The sequence below is a fragment of the Oreochromis niloticus genome, linkage group LG4 (genome assembly GCF_001858045.2).
Source record: "Oreochromis niloticus isolate F11D_XX linkage group LG4, O_niloticus_UMD_NMBU, whole genome shotgun sequence".
Lineage (NCBI taxonomy): Eukaryota > Metazoa > Chordata > Actinopteri > Cichliformes > Cichlidae > Oreochromis > Oreochromis niloticus.
Genome location: NC_031969.2, coordinates 25,143,927 through 25,155,453, shown reverse-complemented (window position 1 = coordinate 25,155,453; position 11,527 = coordinate 25,143,927). Strand labels below are relative to the sequence as shown.

Genomic DNA, 11,527 nt, shown 5'->3' with positions numbered 1-11,527 from the left:
AATAATAAGGAAGGGAAACCAAGAAAAAAAACATGTACATCTGAGTCCAAGGAGCAGCTCATTTTGTTCTTTAAATCAGATGCATACTCCATGGATGCACAGGAATAGCTCTGACTGCAGCACAATATTCACTAAAGCCACATGGGAGGGGGGTCTCAACAACTGCTTTAGTTGCATATTATAGGGGTGAGTGATGCTGATTAATATTACTGTGAAAAACACTGCAGCACAATATACAAAATGAATAAACAAAATGAAAAACCACAAATTAATACTAATTTAAAATACAAACAACTGCTGTTGTTCACCTCCTAAAAATACAGAGCTGTTTATTAATCTGCCAAAAAGTGTTGAAGACTAATGAACACTACATAATGCCACTCTGGACATGACAATAATCATGACAAATGAGTTTATTACTAGAATTTATGCAACTCACCTCCGCTATGACAAGACTAATAAGTCATTTTGAGAAAGTTGCATAATGTGGTTTATAGATTCAGCTTCACTTCCACCCCTCACTGTGTAACTTTTTCTTGAAAGTTAAGGGTTAGAAAGTCTGAAGATTTCGAGTCCATAATCAAACTTTTTGTTGGCTGTTTAATACAAGGCAAGCACTTCACATCACTGCAGGGCTAATAACAGCAAAATCCTGGAGGAAAACACACTGCGGTCTGCAAGGAAGCTGCTACTCTGGAGATTTATTTGTCTGTAAGACAATGACCCGCAACAAGAAAGCCAAAACTGCACAGGATTGACTTTAAAGGTTCTGCAGTGGCCTATTCCAGACCTCAATCTAATTCACAATTTGTGGCAGGACATGAAAATTGCTGCTTGTTCACAGCCTCTATTCCACTAGACAGCACGAGCAGTTTTTTGCCAAGAGAATTGGAAAGAACTGCATCTGTTCTTAAGTGTAAAACTTGGAAAAATAAAATAATGCAGACGAAGTTTGCGTGGATTTAATACTGAACGGAGAAGACAGACAGCAATGATCTGGCACATTCAATTCATTAAATAATTTTTTTTATTTCTTTAAGAATAACTGAAGAAAAGTGTTAGCAATTTCTGTACATTTTTTGTAATTGTTTTCCCTTGGATTTGCTGAAAACCTTGAATGATCAACAGGGCTGAGAAATGTTATGCTGCCACATAGTGCACTTTAAACCTAAAAAGAATATGATTAGTCCACAGGCATCCGTCAGTGTCCTTGGAATACACTCCAAGAGGTTCCTTAAACTGCTGACACTGCTGACTCCAGTTTCATGTTATCATCTCCTCTCAATCCCAGTTCATCATTGTCAAAAAAGAGGCACATTAGAAATACTGCCATTTTCCAAGGACTGTGTCTTTGATTGCATCGACAAACTGTGCAGGCACCCAGTAGACCCAATACTGCGAAGCTTCCGTTGGACCCAGCTGAAAAGCCTGCAAAGGTGAAAGACAAACTGGTAAGTACATTAAGTGGTTTCAGAGGCATTTGCAAATTTAAACATGTATTGAGAATAAATAAACACATTGTGTCTTGTATAGATTTCAAAAGCGAATTTAATTTATAGAAAAAAGAACTTAATTTGCAATAAATAAAATTCAACCACTTGCAGTATGATCAGATGTTAAGACACAAAAATCTGGACTTCAGGAGGCCTTAAACATCTACTGTCATACATACTCACTCGATACTTTATCTGGCATACCTGTTCTAATGCAACTCAATGCATTTAGGCACGTAAACATGGCCAAGACTATCACCAGAAGTTCAAAACACCAGAGCACCAGAATGGGGAATAAAGGTGATTTAAGAGATTGTGAATGTGGCATGAATGTTGGAGTCAGATGGGTTGGTCTGAGTATTTGAGAGACTGCTGGTTTACCGGGATTTCGCCCCACAGATATTTCTAGGGTTTACAGAGATTGGTCTGAAAAGAGGAAAATATCCAGTGAGCAGCAGTTCTCTGGGCGAAAAATGACTTGTTGAGGTCAGCAACTGTGTGATGCTGTCAACTGAATATGACATGGTCCAAAATCTCCAAGGAATGTTTCCAGTACTTTTTTGAATCTGCACCACGAAGGATCTCTAAAGGAAAAATGGGGTACAACCTAGTACTAACATGTTGAGTGTGTGCAGTGCCTCTTAGAAGCCCTTTCAACACAAAGAGAGTCCTTTATTATAATCCACTAAAATGTTATTTTGCAATTTTAATATGACATAGTATGCTTAATGTAAAAAAAGCCACTGTACTGAATTTTTCTTTTAATTTAAAGTAAACAAGCTGGCTAACCAAATCCAATGTTTGGCTTTTATCTTTCTTCTATCTTAAATCATTCCCATCTCCTTGTCTATCTGCTTTGAATATCTTTTCAACTGTTGAGTGATGCAAAAACACACTCGGAGGAAGCTGCAGGCATCACTTTTCATTTTTGAGCCAAAAACATGACAACACAAAGCATTGTTTTGACTCCACTATCATACATTTGAATATATCTGCTCTACAGATGTAACATTATCTGCATTTAGATCTGTTACACCGAGGGTGATATCTGATGAGGTGGTAATAAGCTCAATACCAGGGAAGTCCCTCAAAGCCCCACTTATATGTGCTCAGACACTATACTATTTGATTGGATGCACTTATGTGAAGCTGCTATGAAATTCAAACAAAATTACACAGAGACATCACTTGGTCTCAAAGTCTTTTTTGGTGTTTGATCACTTCTATACATACACAAAGTATCTGCTTGTTCTGATGTTGTTAGCCATTTCTGGGTACAAATACTCCAGAACAGCAAGATACTCCTGAGAGTGAAAAATACTTCAGATTTGTTAATCTCCAATAAAATAATCAATCTGGCTGTTTGACTAGGTATTACAATAAAAAGCAACAATAAAAAGCAATAACTGGATGAAGAAGGGGATTTGCAGCAATGGAATTAGCAATTAGCAATACTGTTAGTTAGCTAAAGATGATATACCATGTCCTGACGAACATTTTATATAGAAAACAAACAAACAAGAAACAAACAACAACAAAATGAACCAAAAAGTGTGTTCAGGAGGTTTAGTGAAGTTAGGCTAATTGCAATACTATAATGACCTGTAGCTAGCCAGAGATCTATTTTCAGGCTAATACGGACACTGGACAGGGAAGATGTAGGATGACAGGATGAGTACTAAACTGTCTGAGGGTCCACTCATTCCTCCATCTTCCAATGGTCTAAATAGAGACCTCCCTCTCGCCAATACCTCTCCCAGCTCTTCCCCTGGCCACAATGAGGTGTTCCCAAGCCAGCAGAAGACATAATCTCTCCTGAATGTCCTGGATCTACCTTGGGGCTTCCTCCCAGTGGAAAATGTCCAAAGCACTTCACCTTTGAGGCGCCCAGGAGGCATCCAACCCAAATGACCAACTGTATCCTTTTGATATGTAGTGGCTCTACACTGTGACCAAGCTCCTCGCCCTATTTCCACCACTTGTATCAACAATCTTACTCTTTCAGTCACTACCCAGGGCTCACAGGTCATAGGTGAGGGTAGGAACATAGACCGACTGGTAAACTGACAGCTTTGCTTTGACACTGAGTTCTTTCTTCACCACAACAGACCAGTACAGCACCCACATCACTGCTGCCACCGCACTCTGTTAATCTCCCACTCCTTTCCTCCGTCATGTGTGAACACAGCTGAAATATGTGTTGAGGGCCCTGTAAGTGACCCTTTTGGGGGTTTGTATCTATTCGCAAATCAAAAGAACAAGAGACAAAACACTACAGCACTTTAAAAAGACAAGAACCCAAAACCCTAGCTAGGAACAAGTGTCATTACATCACTACTTAACAAATGGATAGTATACCAACTAAAGAAACTTTTTTTTTTAACTGAAAACCTTCGATTACAGTGACTCCATCGTTGAGGCACACATAGTTCAGTCACTTTAGTGAACAGCCACACCAGCTTTTTACCACACAAAAGACAGTTACCATCATGTGATAGTCCTCATGGCCTTCGATGGGTTCAGACACTATGTTTTTAATGGAGCCCATTGGGACTTTCTCCGTCCTCTCTGCAGATGAGAAATTTAAATTATCAGCATCTTTATGTTGCAGTGCAGCTTGCAAAAGTACGTTAGCTATAATCTTACCTTTTGTTCCAATCCACAACTGATCTTGCTCCAGTTTGAATGTGAGTCTAACTTTTCCTCCGGATTTGTTAAACATTCCGGATAAAGGCACTGTTGGTAATCGTTCCTGTTAAGCGGCACAAGACAGCTGTCAGTTCTGTTCAGTTATGTATATTCAACACACTGTATCAATGTAAAAGCACCTTTATCTACAGCTAATAACAGGCTAATTTTCTCTTACCTTTGCTCCTTTAATAGCTGGCATGATGTCATCAGGTTTACCTTTGTCCAAAACTTTCCTATGTTGCTGAGATAATAGTGCAGATTTAAAATGACAAATAGTAACTAAAAAACAAAACAAAAAAACTATTTCTACAGTAAGGCGACAAATCATACCTTTTGCCTGCATAAAGGCTCCTTCTTGTTTTCTTCAGCTTTAACTTCCTGCTGGATGACTTCTTTGGGTGTATTTACAGCTAATACATCATTTATTGTAGATCCTACTACCATTATTTTTGCACCATTTGTAATCTTTATTTCACGTAGCGTCTTGTCCTCTGGAAGCAATCCTTTATACATCACTTTCTGCATTGCCGGTGGAAGACCTAAAATAAAAAGAAAAGAAAGAACTATCTTTGAGTTCTTATTGTTTATGCGTTGCTAAACAACACTCACTGTAACAATTAATTTAAAAAAAGAAATGTATGCTGTTGGCTCTCACCAGTGAGTGAGTGAATGCTCTCTTTTAGTTTGGCTCCGGTGCTATCAACAGGAATTTTCAGATCATATTTATTTTTGTTCCAAATGATCTTCAAGTCCACTGTTTCCTTGTCCTCTGTATCATCCCCATTGCTAATATTAGAGTCCTGAGTTGTGGAGTTTCCTGCATCTGTGTGAGACGTCGCTTCTGCACCACCTTTTTCAACATCTTCACCTAGTGGCTCAGCTTCTTTTGGTTTTGCCTCAGTTTCCATTATGACTTCTTCACTTCCTGGAAAAGAATGAAATCTTAGACTTATGTTCCTTTAAAGTAACCCTTCCAAGTTTAAATTATTATATCTCAAATTTTCCATATAAGATGTATGCATTATGATACTGCCTATAGAGATGTGGTCAAAGGTTTCCATACACTCACATGTGGTGGTAATTTGGGGATTTTAATGATTTCTTTGAATATTTCTTTTTCCAAGATCGAATGATGGTACAATATACATCTTTAATGGCAATAAAAAAATAATAATTGGGTTCAAAAGCATCCTAATCAATTTCCAGTTTGTTTCTTCTTCCAGCCCTCAGCAAAGTAATGACACATCTGACTAACTTGTACTAATGTACAATTGTTTGAACTAATGATGTTCAAATCAGCAGTTGTTTATAAATGGCTCCAAGAGACCTTTACAACTTGTGTACATCTACAATTCTTCTTAGATCTTCACTGAGTTCCTTGGACTTTCCAATTGTTCTGGTTATTGGTCACTCAAATGAGTGCTGTCAGGCAAATCTTTTTATGCTAGCGAAGGGAAACTCCCAGTTATAGTCAATCATATTCACCATAATCACCAAAGAGATGTTAAAAGACACACATAACAGAAGCTGATTACAGGAAGGCCATCAGTGCCAACAACAGCACTGCAGAAAACAATGTATCACAATAACAACCACAAAGTTTTCTAAAGAGAGAAAGAAATGTGTTGTCTCAGCCTATCAGCTGACTGCAGTTGTCTCCTTTTTACAACAGAGAAACTTTTTGCATTAAAAGTAACAACAGACCAAAATGTTGATAGTCCTATTATATTCACTCTACCATGACATTTGTTACAAATGTCTTTCTTTCAGGGAGCTTTTTTATTACAAGTGTTTCTTGTGTTTTATGCTGGAGGTTGACCACCTTGCCTTAAATGATAACCATCTGCACTGTCAAAGTGTCCTATGAATTAGATTAGTATTAGGGCAGACATACATATATAATATCAGATTTTTACAGAAAGATTAACAGAATGATGGTATCTTAGTTGTCAGAAATTGTGGCTATTGTTCTCATTGTTAGTGGGGGGAACAATCATCCTCCCAGCCTTGTTAGCCTAAATTAATAAGACATTAAATACTAGTATCTGCAGTAAATGAGTTTAACCCGCATAACAAAATGATAACGGCAATCTATGAGCAGACCAGCACATAAATAGAACTATCTCAACTAGCTGTATGTCAACTGCTAATCCCAGCACAAGAACAATTAAAGAATGCTAACAGCCTCAAATCATGATATTTTTTTCACAAAACGTCCACTGAAATATCAATATCTGTTTCAAAGCTTGAATCCAGTTTTGTCCGAACTCAAAGCCTCATGTCAACCTACTGCCTTTGGATGACATGTCAGTTTCTTTGCAAACTGCAGCAAAGTTTACACTACACATTTTGGCTGTTGGTTATAACAAAATGCAGCCATAACATCTTCAACACAATGTCAATTAGTCTGGAAGTGACTCAGATTAAAAGTAAACAGAGCTGTGATGCTGAGCTGAAGTTTTTTCCACAGTTTTTCCCACTGAAGGACTTGTTTTGAAAGACTGTTGGTAAGCATATCAAGCAAAAATGACTGGCTGACCAAGAGACTACAGTCCTAAAAATTACAGGAGTAAAGTGCCAGGTTAAAATTCATCCTTTGAGTTGTTTATTATGTATTTTGACTTTCTGGGGCAAATGTGGCGCTTCCCACAGAATCAGACTGTATCTGCTGCGGCAGCGAGGCAGAACACACACATATGTATCCTTAAGCGAAAGGTAACAATGCTTTCTTTCCATGGAAGACTCAAACTACATACAATCGTGCAGGTTGTATTTAACACAAATAATTTACCAAAATTGTTGTGAATTAGCTGAGTGACTAAGTGTCAAAACTCTGCATCTCATTAAAAACTAACAATGAAACTACATGAGGCTGAACCTAGACGGCTTACTCACAATAACTTAAAATGAAACAAAACGGGGAAACCCAGCTCACCTTTATCACTTACAAAATACATTCCTTTGAACTATATTTAGCTACCTATCATATCTATGTCTACTTTGCAACTTTGAATAAGAGTGGTTTTTTTGTTTACCTTGATATAGTACAAAACATCGACGTGTTTGGAAGCGTTTAAATCAATAAACTATAAGTTGACTTAATACTCTTTAACATATATATATATATATATATATAATGAGAATCTCACTTTAGTGCAGTTCCCGATAGTTTCACACAATAAGCAGTTATGTATGGAGATATAATGAATGAATAACAAAGATGTAACGAAGTCTAATTTAGTCTTCTTTGCTAACCACTTTCCCCCTCGTGGTTTTTCTAGGTCTTTCCACCGCTTCTAGTAAGCAGTCTTTCGATGTGTGCTGAGAAATGGGATACATAAACGCGAATAGCGGCCAAAAGAAAACAGAAAAACGTTTTTAAACAACAATAAGCACTCGCAAAACAACACATCTCGTAAGAAGAATGGCCTTACTGCAAAACTAGTAAAGTAAATAGGCTTTATGTTAGTGTTTGATCGCTACCATACTTAATCCTATACAGTTAAGTCTTTAACAGCTTAAGTTAACTTGATAAAAACAAAAAAACATTTGTTAAATAACATCACGTTAACCGCAGTGCTTCACACATCCAGCTAAATGTAAATGGACGTTAGCAATCGTTAACATTAGCTAGCCGCAACACTAGTGAACGTTAAAAAATTACTCTGCGGAAAGACGAAAATGTCCATTATTAGTTCAGTATATTTACAGTATATTTAGAGGTACGTGTAATTTCATTAACATTATATGAGCTCAATTTAAAGATATTATGGAAATACTGCTGAATTTTCTCAATACCCACCATCCTGCGTCGCCATGATGATTGTGTACAATCCGTTGTAGGTTGTGGCAAAGATACTACAGGAAGCAGGATGGCTCCAGTATTCAGGAAACAACAGCTAAAATCGTTCTTCTGTCCACACTCGGGCGTGACAACGTAGAAACAGAAACAATTTAATCATTTATTTTAAAATCGCATTATTAATATAGCTATACGCAACCGAACAAAGTTTAAACGTTAATAGTTTCAGTTAACTCGTGGACAAACAGGGATAATGGAAATGCGCATGCGCTCGCGAAAACAACTGCAGATAACTTTTTGTTTTTGTAAAAACTGTTACAGGTTAGCTAACGCTACTGTCGACACATTATGGCTAAACATAAAGGCAACAAAACACTTTTTCAAGCACGAACAGTCCAATGTACGTACGGCCAAGATAACGAACACGGAAGTGAAGAGACGTAATACTCTCGCTTGGCTTCGTTTCTTTGTTGTTGTGAAAGCAAGGGAGACACCGGGAGGTGGCACTTTAATCAATAGCTATTGGTTAAGTCTTTCCTTTAGAGGTGTAAAGGTTCGAAATTTAAAATGACTTTACTTCGCCAACTCTTACAAAAGAATTTCAGTTATGGAAAAGTAAAAATAGTAGTAAAAAAAAAAGTAAAAAAGCATTTTCCCAAGCAGATGACGTTAATGAACTCATTTTGCAACCGATGGCGCGTTAGACATGATCGTAATAGTTTTTTTTAAGGCAACATGACACCTAACAACATGCATATCTTACTTATGAAAATATATTTGAGAAATTAACATACAGTGTAATCAATATATACATAGATATGAGTTACTGGTTTCATACTGAAATAGTGTCACGGATGCTGGATAATTAGTCCACAAAGAATAATCTGACTTGAACAGTTTCTGCAGACTTAATGAACTTTCTGCCTTTTTAAAGCTGCGGCTGTGGTTATTCTACAGTCTCTTACACAGTGTGGAAAGTAATTTCTCTCTTTTATGTGCTGCTTTGGTCCCTGATTGCAGTACTGTGCAAAAGTCACTTGCTATTTCTTTATATTTTGTTTCCACAGAGCCAGACTTGCTTGTAATTTTTTTTTTAAAGTGGCAATAGTTCTACCAGGCCTTCTGAAGGTCTTTTAAAGTATTTATTTGGATATTGTCTGCTTTCTCGCACATTTATAGTCCAGACCTTGTACCTGATTTTCAGAGGAATTGTTTGTTTGTTTGCTGAAGCACTCAACACTGACCTATGAATCATTCCATCATTCAATAACACAGGGCACCTCAACAGATGAACCAGTGTTGTGTCTACATATAAGAGAAAACTTAGCAAATTGTATAGTTAGGCACTTCTTTTCACTACAGCCTGTTGCAAAAAAATTACTTGTTCCTATTTCTTTAGTTGAATTTATGAAAAATGCTAAAGAAAATACAGTTCGACAGGCATAAGATAGTATTTTTGCACCAACAAAGCGATTCCCAAAAAGCTATTCGCTGAAAATGTGGCATATCTCAGCATACTGTGCAGTGTGTCCTTAAAAAAAATGGATTGGACAGTAGAAGACGTGGCAAGCGTAAAGAATATCTACAGGCTCTTTTATATTGGGAATTTTGTCAAAACTGATGGACTTATGAAGGCAGAGAAGTACTGTTGGGATTTTATTCACAATGCACTGCCATCTAGAAAGCAGATGATTAGCAGGGGCTTCATTTTTCCTCATGATAATAATCCCAAATACAACAGCAATGCAATAAAAGTATACCTAAGCAACTTAGGACTCAGCAGCTCACTGTGCAGCTGGATACTGGACTTCCTGAGCAACAGACCCCAGAATATCAGAATGGGAGAGCACACCTCCTCCACCCTCATTCTGAATGTGGGTGTCCCACAGGGGTGTGTCCTCAGTCCCCTCTTATACTCACTTTTCACCCATGACTGTTCACCAATCCACACCAGTAACACCATTATAAAATTTGCTGATGACACCACCGTCATAGGACTGATCGACAACAACGATGATTCAGCCTACAGAGAGGAGGTTCAGCATCTGAATGCATCCGTACATACATACACACACATATTTCCACATACACGCTTACATCTATATGCATACACATACATGCCATCTAACTAGCAGGTGAATTGAGAGGTGCAGTGTGATCAGTGATATTGCACATTGAGTGTGTGGGGTGCTGTTGGAACTATACTAAATAAGGTTATAATAAATGCAGTTTAAAGAGGTAGGGGTGTTGGTTGCATTGAAGTATAAACAGAAATACGATTTATAAATAAGGTGTAATGTCCATGAGTGTTGGCAGTGCAGTTATCCTCCAATCAGGGTGGAGGTAGGGCATGTTTGACAGCCTGTGGGTAAAAACTTCTGTTGAGTCTGGATGCTGGCTTTCTGCTGAAGTCTGCCTGTATAGATGTCTCTGAGGGGGGTTAGTGAAGTGCCGATTGCCCGCTCTGCTGCCCTCACCACCCGCTGCAGTTTCCTTTTGTCCTCCGTGGTGCAGCAGTTGAACCAGAGTGTGCAGCAGTAAGTCAGAAGGCTCTCGATGGTGGAGCGGTAGACGTTTACTAGCAGTCTTTGGGGTAATTGGGCCTGACGTAGTTTCCTGAGGAAGTACAGCCTTTGTTGTGCTTTCCCTACCTGGTGGGAGATGTTTGTGGACCAGGTAAGGTCGGCCGAGATGTGGACTCCGAGGAACTTAAAGCTTTCTACCCTTTCTACTTCCTCCCCATCAATGTAGAGGGTAGAGTGCTCAGATCGCTTTGTTCTTCTGAAGTCGATTACCATCTCCTTGGTCTTGGCTGTGTTCAGATGCAGGTTGTTATCGTCACACCTATATGCATATATACATATATGTATGTATGTGCGTGTATGTTTGCAGGTGTATGTATAACTTGTACATATCTTTCTTGTGTAAATGTAAATTTGTCTGTTATTGTGTAAATACTTACGCTATTGTGTACTTCACACACATGGAGAGATGCTAAACTGCCTTTCATTGTTCTTGTAACAGTGACAACAAAAAGCTATTCTATTCTATTCTACCTGGACAGAAAAACACACATTTGAAGACTATCGGTCGTAGATTGCTCTCCCCAGAGATCAGACCTCAACATTACTGAAGTAGTGTGAGATCATCTGTAAAGAGACCAGAGGAAAAATCACCGAACATCCAAAGAAGAGCATTGAATGTTATCCAGAAAGCCTGGAGAATTATTCCCAAGGACGTCTTAAAGGAACAAGAAAGTTGCCTAAGAGAGCTCAGATGGTTTTGAAGAATAAAGGTGGTCATACCAAATATTGATTTATAAGCTCCTAAGAATTGTGTGAACTCTCTTTTTGCCTTATATAGTGTATGTCTGTGAAGGTTCTCAGTCATCCAGGTCATCGTAGTCAAAGGAGTTTGCAAAGAAAAGCGTCTGGACTTCTTTAAGTTGCTTGAAGACGTTTCACCTCTCATCCGAGAAGCCAGGTTTCACAATGAGCTCACCCGAAACCCTGGCTGATTAGGTCCCACACCCGCTTTCACA

At 38.3% G+C, this 11,527-nt stretch overlaps 1 protein-coding gene across 3 annotated transcripts; it reads right to left on the bottom strand.

Annotated features, from left to right (window-relative positions):
• Positions 1-947: 947 nt before the first annotated feature.
• On the bottom strand, positions 948-8,530 carry ubfd1 (ubiquitin family domain containing 1). Of its 3 annotated transcripts, XM_003442059.5 has the most exons (8): positions 8,395-8,413; positions 7,987-8,106; positions 4,840-5,109; positions 4,515-4,723; positions 4,360-4,425; positions 4,140-4,245; positions 3,979-4,061; positions 948-1,428 (listed from the first exon to the last, which is right to left on the bottom strand). In XM_003442059.5, exons 2-8 carry the CDS (start codon positions 8,000-8,002, stop codon positions 1,318-1,320), a joined length of 861 nt encoding a protein of 286 aa, XP_003442107.1. In that variant the 5' UTR covers positions 8,003-8,106; positions 8,395-8,413; the 3' UTR covers positions 948-1,317. The 3 variants fall into 3 exon arrangements, with proteins under 3 accessions (XP_003442107.1, XP_005468855.1, XP_013125054.1); XM_005468798.4 differs by lacking the exon at positions 7,987-8,106 and having other exon boundaries at positions 8,395-8,530; XM_013269600.3 differs by lacking the exon at positions 8,395-8,413 and having other exon boundaries at positions 7,987-8,337.
• Between the last annotated feature and the right edge of the window lie 2,997 nt (positions 8,531-11,527).